This window comes from Cibotium barometz, chromosome 46 (genome assembly GCF_041138505.1).
Source record: "Cibotium barometz isolate CiBa-2024 chromosome 46, ASM4113850v1, whole genome shotgun sequence".
NCBI lineage: Eukaryota > Viridiplantae > Streptophyta > Polypodiopsida > Cyatheales > Cibotiaceae > Cibotium > Cibotium barometz.
The window spans coordinates 34,925,707-34,946,561 of NC_141091.1; the positions used below are offsets into that span (position 1 = coordinate 34,925,707).

General features: G+C 42.6%; 1 protein-coding gene across 1 annotated transcript; it reads left to right on the plus strand.

Moving 5' to 3' along the window:
• The first annotated feature begins 2,510 nt into the window (after positions 1–2,510).
• On the plus strand, positions 2,511–16,254 carry LOC147612163 (Haloacid dehalogenase-like hydrolase (HAD) superfamily protein). Its single transcript, XM_086784037.1, has 6 exons — positions 2,511–3,497; positions 14,355–14,483; positions 14,579–14,699; positions 14,821–14,902; positions 15,562–15,715; positions 15,822–16,254. Exons 1-6 carry the CDS (start codon positions 3,246–3,248, stop codon positions 15,954–15,956), a joined length of 873 nt encoding a protein of 290 aa, XP_086640163.1. The 5' UTR covers positions 2,511–3,245; the 3' UTR covers positions 15,957–16,254.
• Positions 16,255–20,855: the final 4,601 nt, after the last annotated feature.

The following is a 20,855-nucleotide window of genomic DNA, read 5'->3' on the forward strand; positions in this document are numbered from 1 at the left end:
TATATGCAATAGGTTAAGCATGGCCCTTGCCCTTTTGCTAACCTCCCCCTTGCAAAAGTCATCACTTGCATGCTCACATATGAAGTTGCTTATAAAGAAGACACAAGCAGGCATGGCGTTGTTGATGAGGAGATGAGCATGTTGCCTATGAGGAACACAAGCAAACATGGGCTATTGTGGATGGCAATGCTAAAAGGGGGTGGGGGGTGGGAGAGAAATAATAAGAAATGAACACCAAGTAAAAAGAGGATTATGATTTGATATGTGTGGGCCAATGAGTGTTTGGTTTCCCTTACCATTTATCATTATACGATTTTAAGAAATAAAATGTTATGTTTTCGTAAACGTTCATATTTTTATTTATTGGTCTTTCCTTATGCTCAAGACATTGTGAGGAATGGGGGAAAATTGTTCAATCAAAGCTATTAGGGTCAACAATCAAGGCTATGGGGTTCAACAATCAAGGCTATATGGGGATCAATAATAAAGGTTATGGGGATCAACAACCAAGGCTACGGGGATCAATAATTAAGCGATCCAAGGGTGGAGGTTTATTTTGTAATTCTTTGTTTTAAAAGTTTTAGGATTTGGTGTAGAACGTTTAAATTAGCATGTGTTGTGTAGAAACCTTTAAATTAGCATTTGTTGTTTGTGTATAGTTGTTGTTTATAATAAGAAGTCAATCATCAAGGATCCAAGTGTGGTTGTTTAAAAAAAATTGGATTTGGTGTGGATATATTTTGATTAGCAATTATTGTTTCTGCACATATACTTTGCTTGGAATTTATTGTTTTTATAAGTAAAATTAATGAGAATACTACATAGTGGGGTAGTAGCAACACTTTTTATTATTATAAAAGGGGTATTTGCAACTTGTTCAAAGGTTATAAAATCCTTAGAACAATATTTATTCCTTACAACAACTTACAAATTATTGAATGTCTTTCTTTCCACATCTTTTGGTTCCCATAAGCTATAACTTTTTTAAAGTTATTTTATTTAGGAGTTTAAAATTAATATCTACAATACAACTTATGTTTTAATGAACTAATAAATTAATTATTAGTTACTTTTTAAAAAATTAGATAATTAATTTAATAGCTTAATTTTATACTTATTTAATGTTTAACTTGATAATATACTTACCTAGGTACTTAATTTTAATTCAAATAGTCATTGATTTTATTTGATATATAAATATATTTGAAAGTGTAATTATCTAAATATATAATATTTTTAAATGTAAAACATCAACATTTAACATCAAAACATGAAGGGAAGAGATTATTCCCATGCTTATTAAGCTTGCTTGAGAGGAACTCCACACTTCTCACCCACATTTACATGTGGTGTTTATTTTATTTTTTCCTTTTTTTTGGTGAGTACGTACTAAAATTAGATGACTCAAATGTGGATTTTGAACAAACCTTGAATACAAACCTTCCTCATCACATCATGTGTTTTAGTATCACAGTTTCTCAAGCTTGTATGGATGAATCGATTACTGTGTTTGTAAGCTGTAAATTCTGTATAAAAAACTTCAATGCTATCTTAAATTTCACAAGGAGCTAATGTTATCTAAACACAAACTTGATTTTATATTAAAAGCTACTTGACTTAAATCTTGTTGACATCGTGCGGCTCAAGGTAGCTCTGCCTTGACTTTGACTAGTTGTGTCTCTTCAAGAGAGGGGCCAAGGGTCATTGTGGTTATCGATTTACTTCTTTTTTTTAAAAGATCTCCTCAAATTTTGTTGATTTTAAACTTTCTTAAACATTGTAACACAAACCTAGCTTATCACATCATGTGTTTTAGTATCAGATATAGTTTCTCAAGTTTGTATGGATGAATTGGTTTGTTTTTGCAAGCTGTATATCTTAAATTTTACAAGGACCTAATGTTATCAAAACACCACCTTGATTTTCCGTAGAATGATCCTTGACTTAAATCTTGTTGACATTGTGTGGCTCAAGTGGGTAGCTCCGCCTTGACTCCGATTTTTTGTTTCTGTTTTTCAAGCCGAGGCCAGAAATGAGCAAGCTCGTTTTGAGACTCGAAAAGAGAGACACTTTTGTCATTAGCTCCGCCTTGACTCGGACTAGTTGTGTCTCGACTCTACTAGGGGGGGGTAACTCCGCCTTGACTCTCGGACTAGTTGTGTCTCTTCAAGAGAGGAGCCAAGGGTACTGGAACAAGGGAAGAGCCAAGGGTATTATAATTTACTTCTTTTGTTAAACTCCTTTTTATGTTGATTCTTTGGGGGAACAATAATAATAAAAAAATGCAAGGCACAAAGGGCCACCAGACGTATTATTTACAACACAACGTGCATCTCAATACTCTAAGAGGATGTTTTTGGGGCGGTGCGTTTTTGGGGCACCGACTCAGCGCGTGAACAGGTGTTAAGCCGGCTTGGGGGTAGTAATTGCAGTCGTCATCAGCATAATCGTCAGAAGTGTGGAGAGAACCCGTGACACTGCTTCTTATGGGTGGGGCCCGGAGGCCAACCAAGCCCATTGCGTAAGGCATCGAAGGCAAAAGGGCAAAAGCTTTTTTGTGTTCACAGACTTCCCCGCCGGGACAGAACGCTGGTCCTCCTTCCCGACCCGACCTCCATCGCTCTCCTCTTCAGTCTACAGCTACAGCTACAACGCACGCTTCCAGGGTAGGGTACCTGCTTTCTTTCCACCTCAGATAAGCATTATCAGAGTCGAAGCTTCTTATCACAGTAAAGAACGAGAAGAGTCGTGCAGAGGTGAAACGCAGCGCTTCGGAAACCGTTGAAACCCTAACTCAAGCAGAGCAGACCAGTTCACTGTCACAGGCAGAGACTGATTAAACCCTAGCAGGCGGCTGCTTATCGATCGCAGAGAGGAGGAGGACTGCATATCGCTTGCAGCAAAGCAGTCCAAGGTACTTTCCGAGCATCCATGAGTTAGCTAAAGTACGTTTCTTGCCGCCTAGGTCCGGCAGAGGATCCATTGGAGAGGCCTTTTATCCTATCTCCCTCTCTTTACAGATAATCAATGAAACTAGGGTTTCCAACAGCTTGAGCTTTGCCATGGCAGACATTTCCAGAGGCCTTTTCTACTGATAGGATAGGAGAAACAGGGGAACTCAGGGTTTTTTAATCTCGTGCTTCCCAGAGATGCAAGAGAAAGGACTCGATAGGATAGGAGAAGCAGGCTATCTCCAGTGAAGGTTGAGGAATTCAGGGTTTTCAAATCTTTGCCTCCCCCCAGAGATGCAGGACCAGCAGTTCTTCGCTCGCAAGACTGAGAACATTTGGACCATATTGTGGGAGGTTTGCTTGCAATGGCTTACTCTTTTCTTCCAGCTGCTGATCCATGCTGTTGAAGGCATCCCTGCCTTGCGGCAACTGCTGGAGCTGTCTGGACTGCGGCCGCTCTACGTCCCAGCCTCACAAGCTTGCCTTGCTCCTGTCCGATCAACCCTTCTTCCACCCCAAGATAACAGGGATGCCAACAAGCTCACGGTGCACTCTTGCTCAGAAATTTTTGTTGTGTTTCTCTTTTTCATACCACATAATGAGTTTTAAATTATTGATTGCTTAGAGTTTCCCAAATCCCTCGTTTCTAAGCAGTAGAAAACCTATCATACAAAGATGGAACAGACCTATAAGGACATCACTAAAGCAAGCGCATGTATATCCTTGAGACTGTACATCTAAGAGCCAGGAAAAGTCCCAACATGTTGTAGTTACGACACCATTAGCAGGCACATGCAGATGGAGATCACAGGACTTTGCCATATAGGTGCAAAGGTTTCATTTAAGCCTGTCTGTTCTTCTTGGATGTAGCCTTTTTTACTGTCCCACATAACTTGACCTTTTAGTGTATACCCATGTGCAATCCACACCACTGGGCGGCAAGTCAACAAGCTCGTAGCTTTGTATGGTATCTATCTGAATTGTGGCTTTTTGCCAATGAAATGGAATTTTTTCGATCATAGATTTTTTTCCAGTTAGTTTTCCATCATGGGTTTTTAAAAATTCTTAGAGTTCCCCAAATCTCTGGCTTTTAAGCAGCAGAAAAAGTCTATCACTACGAAGATGGAATCCGACTTATAAGGACTACTAAAGCAAGCACATGTAGTTCCTTGAGATTGTGCATCTAAGGGCCTGGGCCTGGAAAAAGTCCAACATGTCATAGGTACAATATTATTAGCAAACACACGGAGATCGAGATCACATGATCATTTACTTTTGTGCTGTATTCAAGATTAAAGAAGCGCACAAGAGCTTTCTTAAAAACAAAAAGAAAGACCTACAAAGTGCAGGAAGAGCCTGTTTTTTTTTGAGTTTTTCAGACTAGTGCCAGCACTCCAAAACTGAAGCTGTATAAGCGCTGTTGTAAAATGGTTACGTAATCTCTGGTTCTCTTGTGACAATAGGAAAACAAAATGGAGAGAATGTAGGCTCTAGTCCAAAAATCGACAGACTCGGTCTAGACCTTCGTGTGCCATTCCAATGAGTACGTGGTGTATGGCCAGCAGACAGTCCTGTGTAGACTGTATGGTTGCACCAAGCCTTACCAGATCAACTTGTAGACATTAAAAAGCATCAACCTTTCACAGGTAAAACAACACAGTCCCTCTCTGTAGCCGAGCCTATCCCCTCGTGTCAAAACATTCACAAGGACTCTATAAATTTTGGGATTTAGCCCCTTGGCCAGAGTAGGAAAAGTTGACTGATTTGTTTGCAGCCCCATCCTTCGGGAGTTTCTCAAGCCTCGTACCGATAGGTCTAGCTTCCAATTAGTGGTTAACCTAACCCAAGGTTAGTCATGTCAACCCTACTGGAGCCATGGGATGTAATAACTGGAAGCCCCATGGGCACGTGTGCATGACCCTATTTGAGGCGTAATAGGTATTTCATATACGCTTTGCAGGTGTTTAAGTGCTAACACTAGGCCCTTTTTCATGTTTATACGTTTTTATTGGCTAATGTATGTATGTAGGTACACACTACACTTAAACAAGGCGTGACAATTTACAAAGTGGGTGCTCAGTTTTGATGAAATATGGACATCGTCCCATATTTTTATTCAGGGTGTGAATACACCACCATGGACACTTGCCAGAGGTGGGGTGGGCAGCCCTCCCATTATTGTAGTCTGGACCACCATTTGTCTCCACCCTTTGCATGTGGTTGGAAGGTGGAAAATTAAGCTTGACCAGCCAATGCTCTTTAAAGGTGTGCATTGTTTTTGCTTGAAGTCAGGTCCATAAACCGTACAGAAGAGAACCCAAATGCTGCCCTGTTGTTACAGACATTTCTGTTGTGATCAGTGGAATAACAAAAGTAATTCAGATCAACAGATTGCTTGGCTTGGCGCTCTTCGAGAATAAGGCGAGCCACAGAGGCTCCCTAATTGGGCTTGTCCTTCCATCTTTGGCGTTGAACAGTCTGTCCTGCTAAGCCAACTGTTGCGTTCCAGGCTTAGGACCATGTTGGGGCCATGCCTAGTCTTGAGGGTCTGGCAACCAAGAGACGACGGGGCCAATGTGCACGAACAAATATAAATGTGTGTGAACATGGCTTCAAGCCATCCACGAAGTTGCCTGCTGGCTTGGATGGTAGAACCGTCTTATGAAGCATAAGTAACAGTTTTCAGAAGTGGACGATACCTGCTCGCTGTGTGCTTCTGTGAGAAATTCTCCCATTGCTCTTGCAGACCATGTCAGTACTCAAAGAGAGGGAACTTCTCAGGCCCGCCTTACAGTAGTCATTCCACATCTGAATTTTGTGGTGCTTCAAGTAGTCCTCCCACCATCAAAGTGGCCAAAGCTATCTAGACAATGTGCAGTTGGAACCAATCCAACCACTGGCTGCTTCCAGTGTGGTAGTCATCTGTCAAGCCCAATTTGTAACTATCTCACCCTCCATCTTTTGGAGGCTTAATCATCTTCAACATCTGGGCCTGCATTGTGTGAGTGCTGGGGTCAGAGCACAAAATTTCAGTGTTGGAATGCTGCTGGGGGATGGAAGAGAATTGGAACTTGGTGTAGAGGATCTTGCAAAGGGGACTGTTGGCAGCACCCATCCGAGTAATGTTTACGATAGGAATGGTGGCCATTGGCTCCCATGCTCGCTTGCGGTGTGGTGGCCAGTTGTTGAGTTGAAATCCGGAGCCTTGTGGGTCTTGAGCAAGGCTACCACAGTTGCTAAGGGTGGTGAACTGGTATGCTTGATAGCCAATGCTTGGTCTGCTTGTCAGTGGCCATGATGAAAAGCTGAGAGCCAGAACAGAAGTAGCACATGGGATGCAGGAATTTTTTTTTGGTAGCAACCCTATGAAATGTAGACTTAGTGAGAGTGTTAATAGAGAAAAGGTGAACAACAAAAGACTCACACAAACACAATTATACACTAATCTTGCATTAAATCCGAGAACCCAAGCCCCTCTTGTACAACAAGGAGAAGTACGATGGTAGTAGGCGGGGCTGGAGGAGTTGGAGATGCTGGGGCAACTATGGCAGAAGGGCTTTGGCGGCTTGTTCTGCTTGCCATTTGTGGCAATCCTTCTTACCATGCCCTATGATGTGACATAAAAAACATTTGTTTTTTGATTGGTATTTCTTTTGCTCCTTTGGAGGAAGATAACCTCCTGTAATGCTTGCCTTAGCCTTTTTATCGGGGGTTTTCTTAGGCTTAGATTCTTTATTCTTCTTACCCCCTGAACTGGAGCTATTACTGCCATCCTTCTTAGCATCTTTAGAAGATGCATTACCTTTCCCTGGCTGCACAGCAGATTGCTGCTGCGGGGGTTTGATACTGGACTGTGATAACTGCTTGGGCTTGCCTCCGTTCATCTTCATTTCTTCGTTTTGAGCGAGAGTCAAAGCCCGGTCATATGTACTGGGTTCAAAGTTACGAACTGTGAATCGGATGTTCGGATCCAATCCACGAATGAATTGCTCCGTCTTGGCCTGCGCAAATAGCCCTAATTGCTGTGCTAAAGTAATAACCTTTCCGGAAAACTGAAGCACTGGAGGTCCGTACTGTCTAAGTCCATAGAACTCATCTGCCAGATCGATCATATACTGGGACGGGAGAAATCTGGTCTTCAGGTCATGAACAAATGTATCCCAGCTAAAAGCTGTGACACTTGTGGTCTGGTCTATATGAAGATTAGACCAATGCTGCCACCAAGTGATTGCCTCACCTGTGAGGTGGAGAGCCGCTACGTGGACTCTATCTTGAGGATGTGTGATCCTAGCTAATGTTAGACATCATCCCCTTCTTGCTGGCTTCCTGTTTGGTGTCCTATTATAGCCTCTAGGGCTGACCATGTTAGTCAGAGGGGTTGGTCATCCCTCACATATATTTTCCCTCATTATTCTCCATATTATGGAGTCTTGGGTATTTTCCCAGTCGTGGAGGTTTTTTATCATCAGTCGGCTGCCTACTCATGGGCATATATATAGCTGGCTTGCCTCCCTCATTTCTCACTGCTTGCTTAGCATTGTTTGCTGCAGTCCCTCACATACGAGGTTTTCTTTCCTCTTGCTTGGGACATGTATTCCTTTTGGTGATGCTCGGGACATGTATTCCTTTTGGTGATGATATTGGGTGCAGGTTCTCACCTGTGTTTCCTCTCCATCTCTCTCTCACTCTCTCTCTCTCCTGTGTTTCCACTTTCCCTTCTTCCGCTGCACATTCTATCATGGTATCAGAGTTGGAGCAGATTGACTCTATTTCTTTTGAGGGTTCCAGTGAGGAGCAGTTTGCTTCTCTGAGGATTGATTATATACAAGATCTGATCTTGGTTGGTTATGAGGTTTTTCATACCTTCTCTAGGCTGGATACACGACATTCGACTTCGGGGAGTGTTCTTACACTTGGGTTTGGAACCATTATTTGGAGCAGCACGTCGCAGTCAACATGGTTGTTTTCTGTCATGTGCATCAAAGATGCCATGGACATTCTCAGGTGCTGGTCCAGAAAAGGTAGCCAGATAAAGAGAAGGAACCAGGTAGAGTTAGGATTTGAGCACAAGAGGACAAGTTTGGATTCAAAGCAAGGCCTGGAGGGCTTCTTGACAATGCGTTAGAAGCAAGGATAGCTGGTCGGCTGAACGAGAGGACAAGGCAGCAGTCGGCGCATCATGATCAAGGGGAAAGTATTCAAGTCGGGCAGCGCTGAAGGGGATTTATGAAATGTGGACTGGCCGACCAGCAGTTGGTCAGCTGGCCAAGCCTTAGAGAAGTCCTATAAAAGGGACCATGTGCTCATCATTGTACTCATTCAATCCTCTAGGGATTGGGTCTTTAGGGGTCCAAGTAGGGACCAGAATTTTGGTGTTTATCACCCTTTTATGAAGACAGCCTAGGGCTTTAGTAGAGTACCCTTTTTGAACTATATAAATATACTGAATTTCCAGCATCTCTCTCTCTCTCTCTCTCTCTCTCTCTCTCTCGTCTTATCTGCGTTTTGCATCAGCATGTTTCCAGGAGTGTTTAGGGTTGAAAGAAGACCCCCAGAGCTTCTGCGTGTTACATTTTCTTCCAGAGGAGTGGTGTACCTAGCAACTTGTTCTGTTGCTTTTGTATCTGAGTTGCTGAGGAGATCGCTCGTGGAGCTTTCTTGGTACTTTTGTCTGCAATCTTTCATCTTTGATCGAGGACGGCGTTTCTGGCTTCTTGGAGTTCACTCAGCATCCGGTGCTGAGAGGGGGTGTTAGACATCATCCCCTTCTTGCTGGCTTCTTGTTTGGTGTCCTATTATAGCCTCTAGGGCTGACCATGTTAGTCAGAGGGGCTGGTCACCCCTCATATATATTTTCCCTTATTATTCCCCATATTATGGAGTCTTTCCCCAATCGTGGAGGTTTTTTATCATCGGTTGGCTGCCTACTCATGGGCATATATATAGCTCGCTTGCCTCCCTCATTTCTCACTGCTTGCTTAGCATTGTTTGCTGTAGTCCCTCACATACGAGGTTTTCTCCCCTCTTGCTCGGTACATGTATTCCTTTTGGTGATGATATTGACAGCAGGTTCTCACCTGTGTTTCCTCTCCATCTCTCTCTCTCACTCTCTCTCTCCTGTGTTTCCACTTTCCTTTCTTCCGCTACACATTCTATCAGCTAATGGAAAATGAGCAGTAAATTGATGAATAAACTGATTAGCTACTAAATGATCACACTTACCATCATACTTACTAAAATTTGGTTGACTTCGAATGACGGTAGTTGATGCTGCGGATTGCGGACTGCGGGCTGGTGGCACCTGAGGCTAGGGAAGTTGAAGAGAGGTGCTGGTATCCAAGATGCATGGCCTCCTTTTCCCTGAAGTCGGTGGCCGTGCCGGAACGCAATTTGACCATCCAAGGATGCCCTCACGCTAGGATATGGTGTGTGTGGACAAGCTGAATCTGATACCAATGTAACATGCAACGGAAGTATTCGTAATTGAGGATCTTGTCACACAAATGCTCACACTGTCTTGTCTATCCTGAGTTTCGCGAGTTTAGCAATCCACTTTAAGACTTCAAACTTTAAGAGAGAGAGAGAGAGAGACATGAAAACTGTACACCGTATGGGGTTCCGAATTACCCATTGAAGGGTCCCCTATCCCGTTCTCGGAATAGTATTTGCTTTATTACTTTGAAGAGACTGACGGTGGGCTGACGATAAGCCAAACGCAAGATCTCGGAAGACCAAGAGTCGGGCTGAATTGTACACGGTTGTAGAAACACCAATGACGTCCAATCTCGAGCCTATGCACTCTTCCCAATGGAATGAGGAAGGGCCGCAAATCTGAGGCTGAGATAGGGGTTGTTTGGGATTGTTCTAGGTTATGTACGAATGCTGAGTTTTACCTTCAAAAATTTTCTATAGCAAAACGATGAAGAGATGAACGCTGAAAACTGTATGTATGGAGAAAACGCAAGGTTTACTGATGGCTGAATGCTGAAAACTTCTGCGATTTGCTGATGGAGGGCTGGATGCACATGCGTTGATGCTCCTATGGCTATAGACGCTGGCTGAAAACGCTGAAGGCTGAAGTGCTATGGGTGCTGAATCTTCAATCGTTGATGCTCCTTAGGCTGAAGGCTCCAATGCTTGAGACTTGATGCTGAATTCTGATATGAATGAATGGTGCAAAGGCAATCCTATTTATATGAGTGCTAGGTGCTAGTCGGTGGCTGAAGGGCTGGCCGATTGTAGCTATTTTATCCACGACTGAGGCATGCTAAATAAATGATATTACATGTTGGAAATTATGGGAAAAATGCCAGATAAATCCTAATAAATATTCTAAGGCTACCAGATGCTATTTCAAGACTTCCGCAATGAACTATATGCAATGGATGAATGATATGCAATATGTAGAGTGCTTTCTAATGCAAACCCTAAGGTTTCTATTGACTCTACATGCATGAATGCGTCTCTTCAAGTGGGTTAAGAGACTTGGACTGACTGACTGATTGTCTAAGGCTGAGAATGACCTACGTAGCTCGTGCCTAACCTATCCTGGACTGAGGATTACAAAGGGGTCAGGGCTTACAAAAAATATCATCCTAAAAGGTACTAATACTGTACAATGTTGCATTGATGATGATGAGTTAGTTTGTCACCATGCACCACAAGTTAGATATCGTAGTCATCCTCCTCCTTGAGGAATTCTTTCTTCAAGACTTCTCCACACTAAAAAAACATAAGGCATATATAAAAGCCACCCGTTTTTTTTAATAAAAAAACCCCACGCTAAGCTTTCCGTAAAAAAATAAAAATAAAAATAACGATGCTACTTTTTGTTTAAAAAAATGTGAGGTTCGAAACAAAACGAAAAGCAAGCTGAAGGTTTTAAAAAACGTGGCAAAAAAAAAGGGTGCTTTTGGCTGTCCGCCAGCTGTCGACTGTAGGGGGTCTGTGCTGTCACCCACGAATAGCAACGGTGCCGCTTGAGTGTCGTCGCTTTTGCACGCCCGACAACCTGGCCGCTTGTTGCGTGACGGGTTCTTGCCCTTTGTCGACTGGTCTGGTTGCCTATAGCCGTCATCTCCTTCTCTCTTTCGCTTGTAGGTTCACCCAGCCGACATGATCTTACTCTCCATCTTTCTTTCGCTGTTTCACAGTAGACAAGCTATTGCTTGTTTAGGCACGCAGCCAATAGGCTTTCTTTATCTTTCGATTCTCTCTTTTCCAAAGAACAACTCTCTTCATATGAAGTGCAAATCGACCCTTTGCGAGACCAAAACCCAACACGGGGTCCAACGATGCAAACATAATATAATATGCTGAATTCTGAAAAAACAGCAGTATACATAAAAAAACAGCAGTCATCTTGAACTCATACCTTTTTCTTTGACCTCTTTCTTCTCTACCTACTGACTGCACGCTCTTCAAGGCATGCTCTGATACCACTGTCAAATCCCCACGGATCTCCTCGTAGAACGTTCTTGAAACAAGACTCGAAACCTGCAAAACAAAGCCAAATAACGTGAAGGGGATGCAGGCCTGACTTACCACCCAACCTTGACAGCCGTGGGGCAAAATCCACAAGTCTTGGCTGTCCCCACCGAGCCACGAGCTGAGCTAACTAGCAAGATGCACCGACCAATCTCTACTCCATGACGTCCCATACCGCCAAGGAGCTACCCTCGTGGGCCTCGAGATTGTTGCCGGCCTCGGCTGCATGAAGCAGGTGCACGTCTGCACTAAATCCAAGTTCCTGACCATAGAGCTCTCACAAAGACTTGCGAGACTCTCTGAACAACTGACTAACCTTGGCCACCCTTTTATAGGCTCTTGGCGAGTCACCGACACTTGGACGCCTGCCCGTCCATACTTGGGGCCCGCTCGTCAATCTATCCCTAGCCTAGCTCGCTAATCAGCCTGCCTAGCTCCAAGCTTCCCCAAGTCTCGAAGCTAGTCTTGTGTGCGTGTTGCACACGATAGATACACTCTGTGCACATGACAACTCTCTTGCGTTTCCACTTTCCCATCTTCCACTGTCATGGTCACAGAGAATGGGCATTTTTAGACTTGGGAATGTTGGGGATGGCAGCATCTTCTCGTTCCCATTCCCGTCCCATGTCACTCTATAGTCACAGGGAATGGCCATTCTCAATCTTTTCCGTCCCCGTTCCCCGTCCCCATTTCACGTCCCATGTGACTATGTCCACTGTGCATTCTTCACAATGGAGTGATAGGCAAGCCAGGTGGAGTCAAATCTTCCAACAGTTTGGAGGTATGATTGAATGTCCTTGGCAAGAATAACCCTGTTCTTGATGCTCTTAGTCGGAAGTCCACCATAAGACATTACATGGGCTGCTAAACCCACCTGGCACCGACCAGCATCATAAATCCATATATAAGCAGCCCTCAGCCCATTGTAGAAATCATCTCATTCTTCATAGTTTTCAGTAGTAGAAAAGTGCAGAAGCATGTGTGCCTAAGACTCTGGACTTGTGCATACATCTATCTCAGCCAAGCACTCTAGTGCTTCAGTCCCAAGGCAGCCCGAAGCTCTCTTCAACATTCAGCCTTCAACAGGGCATTTCCCTCAGCAGATTTGGGTGTGCACAAGGCTCTCCGAAGTGGCTTCAGAGTTGTCTTCAACCCGTTTGATGGTTCAAGAGACGTTCGGTCAACATCGTCCTTGCGTTTGGCATTCCTCCGTCAATTAACTTCAGAAAATTTTCTGCATTGTAACGGGAGTCAATTAATTTCAGAAAGTTTTCTGCTTTGTAACTGGAGTTCTCCAAAGTAATAAAGCAAATACTCCTGCTTGCAAGAGGGGGCCCTTAAGTGGGTGGATTGGACCGAATCTGGTGTCGTCTCTGCATCCTCTCTCTCTTCAGCTCTACCTCTTGTAGATAAAAGCGGTTGCTTCATGCTTACTAACATAAAGGTATAAGACGGTCTTGCTGTGCGCTACATGATCATACCAATTGCATGTTACAATTAGGTTATGACCAAATGAGGAGGGGAGTGGGCCTATTTGTAGGACCATTTGGGGCCCTTTTTGCTGGTCAGCCTGCTTGACCAGCCCACGATGAGCCCCATGACTGCTCCATGGCTGCCTGACCAGCACCCGACGTGCTGTATGGCCTGTCCGCCCTGTTTGTTCGTCGTGTTTGGCTTGGTTGCTGAGGCTCTGTCACGTGCACGCCCGTGCCATGGCTAATCCTCAGCATGAACAGCCTTAATCCTTGATTAATCATCAGTTAGGACAGCAGTTAGCAGCATTAACATCAGTAGCATCAGTATTAGATCATCATCATCATCGTCGTCGTCGTCAGCATCATCATCATCGTCGTCGTCATCGTCATCATCATCATCATCATCAGCAACAGAACCATCAGCACCATCATCATCTTCAGCATCATCACAATCATAATCATCATCATCACCATTAAGAAGGCTTGGAACTGTGTCAGCAGCCAGCAAGAGTTCCAACAGCAAGCGGCAGCATGGGAGAGAAGCGTAGTAAATAAAAGGAGAATTATGCCATTTTTTGTCCAAGCAAACTGGCTAACCAGCTTCCTAGCATAGTATATAAGCACTAAGTCATCATTCAGCAAGTTAATCAATTCATTCATCATATCATGACGGCAGAATGTCAGTAGAAGTCAGGTAGAGGCTAGAGGTCACCCCTTTGGGGCTGACCAAGGGCCTACATCATATCAAGCATTCAGCAACCTTTTTGTACCATATAAAATACAAGAAAACTTGACACCAACTATCTCTTTCTTCTTCTCTCTCCTGTCTTAATCATTTTAATCAACATCTTGTTCTTAATCACTTAGGGCTATGGATCAGTACAACAAAGGCTTATGCGCATGCAACAGGCTTATTCTGTTCATACGATATAGGTGAGTCATAGAGTGGACTCAAACAATTTATGTATTGGTTTGGAGATTGAGTTCTCTTTTGCAAGAGAATTATTGTGAGTACTTTTCTTCTCTCCCTACAACAAAAAAGAAAGGGTTTTTTTGATTGCCTTGGGGATACAAACACAATTATATGCCGGTGGTTATGCTATGTCTTGACCGGCCTAGGGCTAGGACAAGATTAGGGTTAGGGTTGGCCCAAATTAAGGTTAAGGCTTAGCCAAGGACGTGGGGACTTTGAGGGTTCACATGTCCGCCAGAAATTTGTAGCAATGTAAGGTGTTGGGTTTATGCTTATTTTCATATTGCAACCATATATGTTTTGCCATAGTCGTGTTCATGTAACTGTTTGGTTTGTAGTGCACTGCTACGAACTCAACCAACATTTCAATGTCTGCTTTGATTCAGTAGTGTGCATGGACATTTGAATATGCATTGCGCTAGTATCTGTAGTTTAGAGAGGTCAAAATTACCACTAATGTTCTTGCAGGTGGTTCTTGACTTGGATGAGACATTAGTATGTGCATATGAATCAACTGGACTACCTCCTCTCCTCCATAGTCAAGCTTTGCGAGCAGGCCTGAAATGGTTTGAATTGCAGTGTGTGGCAATTGAGAAGGTCAAGGTTTTTCTTTCTTACAATTCGCTGTTTTTACTCTTTACACGTAAAAACTTCTGGATAATGAAGTTAATGCTGGTGGATTTGTGGGCCAGGATAGTGAAGGCAAATCTAGAGTGAATCATGTCACAGTTTACGAGCGTCCTGGACTACAAGAGTTTTTGAGGAGGGTGAGCGAGTTTGCGGAGCTTGTCCTCTTCACTGCAGGGCTCGAAGGTTGGCTTATAAGCCTCACGAGATCATGCATTTTAAAGCTGAAATGCTCCATTCTGAGAGGCAGGTGCTCACATTGAAGCAGACAAGACACTCAAATGGGAGCTTGTTGGATGTTTTGTAGGTTATGCGAGTCCTCTTGTTGACAGAATTGATCCTGAAAAGAGGATTGTTGCAAGGCTATATCGGCCAGCTACCGTTGTTTCGTGAGTCCACGACCTTACTTTGAATTTTGTGTGTGGATGGTTCTTCTTTCAGAAAGGGGCAACATAGAGTAGCGTTTATAGTGCTTCTACATAGCTTCTACATATCTTATCACTCCCTCGTTAGAAGCTGCCTTGGTCTTTAGGGTCCAGCATCCAAGGTGTCTACACGCAAGACTTTAGCATAGGAGAGGTGTACTCAGGCTTTTTTGATCTCAATTAAACTGATGAAATCACCCAACTTTCAGTGCGTGTTTGACTTAGTACAGCCTTCAACTGAGCTCTCTGTGTGCATGTGTGTGTGTGGGTGCGCAAATGCTTTGGAGTGCATGCAAAATGTAGTTGATTGGCCTGACCAAAGCTAGCTGCAATTTTTTCCATTTCAGCATCAACAGTGTGCGTACATGCACATGCCATGTGCTTAAGCATTGAAATATGGGGTAAGAAAATACATCTGTCCATGTGAAGGGTGCCTCGGCACTTTAGATTAAGAAAAAAGGAGTTCAGGACATGATGCTTTAGCACCTCCATGGCAGTATTTTTTTTAAATATTGATTTGAGGGCATGCAAATGGGTCTATTAACTGCAGGCTATCTTTGTTTTCTAAAAAAGCCTTATGGAGGTAACTGTGATTTGATTTAGTGCTTTATTTCTTTTGACAGAAGATACAGGGAACATGTGAAAGATCTTTCTGGTCTGGGACGGGACCTGCGTCGGACTGTGATTATTGATAATAACCCTTTCAGCTTTGTGTTGCAGCCTCTAAATGGGATCCCATGCGTTCCTTTTACAGGGGAGCATTCAGAAGATCAGCAGGTAAGGGCACACAGTTGTTTATATAGGCACTTAGAGTGGAGTCTAGGACGGCTGTGCTCAGGAGAATATAAGAGCTGATCTGATCCCTCAATGTATGTGTATTCAGCTTTTAGGAGTACTTCTGCCACTCCTACAGTACTTATCCTCACAAGATGACATACGGCCAGCATTGTTTGAGAGATTCCATATGCCTGCCTGGTTTCGTAAGCGTGGCATTCCAACATCTGATTGGCCAGTTTGAGAAATTGGGGTGTGAGGCATTGAGAGGGTGGAGTTGCAGTATGCCGAGGCCAAGATATGATATGCTAGCGAGGATTCTCAACTAGGCAAATTATCATGTATTGTTTTGAAAGGTGGTAAGGCTTCAAGACGTAGCCATCTTTTAGTCGCCAAAAGTCGTGTAAGGGGGTGTGGAGCATGCTCTATGAAACTGCTATGATTGGTGTGGTTTTTGCATCAATGTATGCAAGCATTCACTATGAGTTATTTTATGATTCACATTGGTTTAATCTCACAGAAGGCCCCATTCTTGCCATTCACCACTACGAAGTCTTGCTTTAGTAGTCTAGTGCCACCTTATTTCAAAAAGTAGTTATTCAGGTGACATAAGTGGGCCTGAGTACATAATTCACATAGTCTAAAACGTGGGAAAAAATATCAGCAAAGGTTCAGTACCTATGGACTTGCGTAATGTTAGGAGTTAACAATGTTTTGCTTGTGTGAAACCTATAAAAAAAATCTTGTGTGTGAAAAAGAGTGTGTTGAAAGGGTACGAAGTTGAGATTTGAAATGGCCATGTTTGAGCAAAAGTTGAAGTAACATTCACGGAACAAAATGCCAATATTTACTACTAAAGGATTCCAACAGTTAAATAAAAATTTGTGTTTGAACCTACCCTAGTAGCATGGCATTTCAATACCATCTCGTCAAACAAAGGTCCATTAAACTTTTATACACATCAAAGGGTTACACAAGCTATTATATAATGCCCTAATTTACGTGAAGAAGATGTTGTACTCAAGTCTTTTTTATCTTTATCACTGTCTTGCTTGGTTACTCATCCTGATACTCATTGTTTTCTTTGTCTTCCTAGCGATTCTACATTACACGATACAAGTGAGCTCAGACTAAGTTGCTATCATACTTGTATGTGCTCGTGTGTATGCAAGTCACTTGAAGTGGGAGATATTGTGGTTGCATCCATACTCACACTATCAAGAACTATGCAAAAAAGTTCAGAAAGCAAAAAACAATAGGAAATGTCTACAGTAAAGTACACATGAAAGAAAGGCCTACCACTAGGCTCAAGATGCAAGCATAAGAAACTCCATCTTCAATGCATACATGATTTATCACTCCTTGCCCTTGTCTTTGAGACACCAATCCTTTAAGATTCTCTAAATGCAAGTTTAAAAGTTGATGCATATGTGAATGACTTTCTATTCCTTTAAGTTCTCAATTATGGATCCATCTATGTCTATGTTATAAGGGAGTGCCATCAAATTATACATAGGGACAATACTCTCTCTTTGAAAACCACTAGATGGCTCCTTCCAACCTTGCCAAGCATCAACACCACCACCATCTAAGGACTATGTGCAAAAACGAAGTACTCTTTCTTCTTTATAAAGAAGAAATAGAAGAAGGCAATGCAAAATAGACAATAACGGTATAGCAAGTGCCACGGAGAAAATCAAATAGAACTAGTCCTAGCTAAGAAGATCAAATAGAACCTATAACAATCAACAAAGATGCACAAAACTTAGTCAAGATAAATCTAAACAAGCATAAGCACAAGATAAACAATAAGAAGAATAAGACAAAGAAGAACAAGGAGAGGAAGAAGGAGAAGAAGAAGAAGAAAAATAACTTTATTGGTACTTATCAGATTGTGAGTGTAGAGGAGAGAGGCTCGGGAACCAACAAACATCATATAAGGCTACAACGAATAACTTTATTTTAATTTTTAAAGCATTAATATAAGTATTGCAATGTATCACTTATATTAATGCTAGTCAAGTCAATAACAAAATGCCGCATTATTATTGGAGTGAGACATGTACTCTTTAATTATAAACTCCTAGTATACTACGAACTATATTCTTTCCCATTGAATGCATCATTACTTTGCTGATTACATGATCACATATAGAGGAAGTCCTAGGGTGTCACTTGCATAATTTTGGGGTTGTTCCTAAAATGACAGGTCAACCAATACAGACTGCACATTAACCTACTTTAGAATTGGCTAGCCTGTTTGATATGAATACATTACCAACAAAGCAAGAGTGATAAAGTTCTTTTTTTGAGAGTGCTCATAAGCACTTTCATACTAAAGGTAGTTGAGCATGTTGCAAGGTTGCCTTCTCTAAGACCCACAGTTTGCTTTAGCTTAAAACTTCAAACCCACATATATATACGTATTCTATTTTGAGCCAACCAATACAGATTGCACATTAACTTTCTTTATAATTGCCTAGCATGTTTAAGATGAATACATTGAAAATAGAGCGAGAGTGACAGCTCTTTTTTCGGGAGTGCTTATAAGCACTTTCACAATAAAGGTAGTTGAGCATGTTGCAAGGTTGCCTTCTGTAAGACTCACAGTTTGCTTTAGCTAAAAACTTCAAACCCACATATATATGTGTGTGTGTGTGTGTGTGTGTGTGTGTGTGTAAAATTTTGAGACAACCAAGCTAATCAGTCAATTAATCTACTTTTGTGGAAGATGCTAATGCTAACATGTTTTTCATAGATAGTATGCACGTGCACACACATACACACACAGATTAAAGTGGCCACATATAGGATTGTCACACAAATAAAGAGATGAAAACTAGAGAGAAGAAGAAGAAGAAGAAGAATATATTATCGTCCTCGGGAGGCCGAAAAAACGGCCCATGGGACCCCCACGAAGTAAGTACAAAAGCTGTAAACAAAGCCTCCTCCTTTCATGGGAGGGAACTAGTGTGTGGCCAATTGTGTTACAAGGTAGTCACGGTGCTTGAGAATTTTGATGAAGTATATGCCAAGGGCAGCAAGTTGGCCATGCGAGAGCAAATTCACTAAGTCGGTGTATCCTTCTAAAGTGGTGCTGAAATCTCTCCTAATGTGCTGATATTGTGGGCATGTTAAAAGAACATGCTCCTCTGTCTCCACTGCTCCCAGACTACATAGCCGGCATAATCTTTTCTCTCTCGAGACACCGCTCCATGCTCCTCTCTCAATCTCGAGAGTGTGTGACCGGGTGCGGATGAGCGCAAGACCTCGCCTGGCATTAGCAGGAATGGGTGTGCTTATGTATTTCTGAGCATTATCTTCTTCTTGCGAGTATGTGACCCAATGGTTTGGATTAATGTGCGAACAGTAGTATTCATATTTAGCCCTTTTTTCTGCTGATTGCCATTGGCAATGTAGTGCTTCCAATAATGCTTGGTGGAATGCTATCTCGTCTACTTTGTCTAGTGATGTATCTAGGTACGAGGCTACACCCCATCTTTGGAACCAGCCCTTGATGTCATGCATCCATCTTGATGATAGCATCTTACTTTTGTTTGTCTTTTGTGGTCTCTTACTTGCTTCCCATGCTTTCCTCGGTAGTCTCTCTACCTACCTTCATGGATTTGACCTTCCTTATGTACTTAAAAACCCTTTCAAGTGCTCGGATCTCAATGGGTCTGCTACCTGTTTCAAGGAGTAATATAGAGTAAGGAGTGGTAATTTTGACTCCCAAGTGTCTTCTAAGGAATGCCTTTTGCATTTTCTCAATGTCATTCCATGTTGATGGAGAGATACTGCCACCCCATACCTCAACTCCATAGAGCACCGTTTGTAAGACATATGCATCGAATAATATGCGCCTAATGTGCCATCTCTTGGTGTTACTGCTGCTGCAATTATTCTCAAAGTGGTAATATTTCCCCCACCCAGCATCAATCTTTCTTTGAACACACTGATTCCACCTGTGATTTTCCGGGACATCAACTCCCAGATACTTGAATGACTGCACCATCTCAATTTGCTGTCCATTATACAGAATGCATGGATATTTGGTAGGCTGAATTGTTTTCACTACCATCATTTTAGTTTTGGTGACATTGACTGCTAGGCCACTTTCCTTACAAAACTCATGGAGCATGTGCATCATCCGCTGCATGTTTTCTGCTGTGTATGAAAAAAATACTACATCATCTGCATATAGTAGCAGTAATATAGTGTATCCAAAAATTTGAGGGTTATCTTTCAGTTCAGCAGGCTCTGTTTTCCTGACCAACTCTTCCAATCTATCAGTACATAGGCCAAACAAAGTTGGTGACAGAGGGCAGCCCTGTTTGACACCCATATTGCTGTAAAAAGAGGTTGACATTCCATTTGTGCCTTTGAGTTGACAGACCACCTTCTCATAGAGTTTATAGACTGCCACCCTTAGGTCATTTGGCACCCCTAAGTGCACCATTCTCTCCCATAGGCTGTTCCTTGGCACGGTGTCAAATGCTTTCTTAAAATCAACAAAGCAGCAAAAGAGGGGTTTTCCTTGTAAACGGCTCTCCTCCATCAGAACCCGTATTGTGACCAAGTGATCTACTGTGTTATGGTCTCTCTGGAACCCGGCTTGTCCAATGGCTCTCTTCTCATTCATTTCTGCCCATAAACTGAGTTTGCTCTCAACAATTGTACTAAATAGCTTGGCCATAGTGGATCCAACCATAATGGTTATGTAGTTGGTGAGTTGGTTCTTATCTCCCCCTTTATAGATAGGCTTTATCCAATTCTCTTGCCATTCTGGTGGGAAACTGTTGACAATTGCATCATTCAATAGAAGAGCAATACATTCTCTTGTATACTCTTTTGTCCACTTGAGTAGCTCAGCCTTGAGGTGTAATGTGTCAGTGGCCTTCCTATTAGCCATTTTCTTCAAGCCTTCATTCACAGCCTCTAGTGAGAAAAAATCTGGGCTATTAAGGTGGACTGCATTTGTGACCATAGGTGAGGCATGTGGGTGCATATATAATTGCTTGACATACTTGAGCATTTCTTCCTCCGTGAAGTCTCCCATGATATCCTTTGCTTTCCCTTTGGTGCCCCTCCATGCACCTCTTGGATTTTTGGCAAATTCAATGGCATCTTGCCACTCTTTTTC

Excerpts from the sequence above, each read along its gene's own strand:
- LOC147612163 (XM_086784037.1), top strand. The coding sequence starts at position 3,246 with ATGCAGGACCAGCAGTTCTTCGCTCGCAAGACTGAGAACATTTGGACC. Across the intron at positions 3,498-14,354 it reads GGGATGCCAACAAGCTCACG|GTGGTTCTTGACTTGGATGA; the intron begins GTGCACTCTTGC and ends ATGTTCTTGCAG. Across the intron at positions 14,903-15,561 it reads CGGCCAGCTACCGTTGTTTC|AAGATACAGGGAACATGTGA; the intron begins GTGAGTCCACGA and ends TTCTTTTGACAG.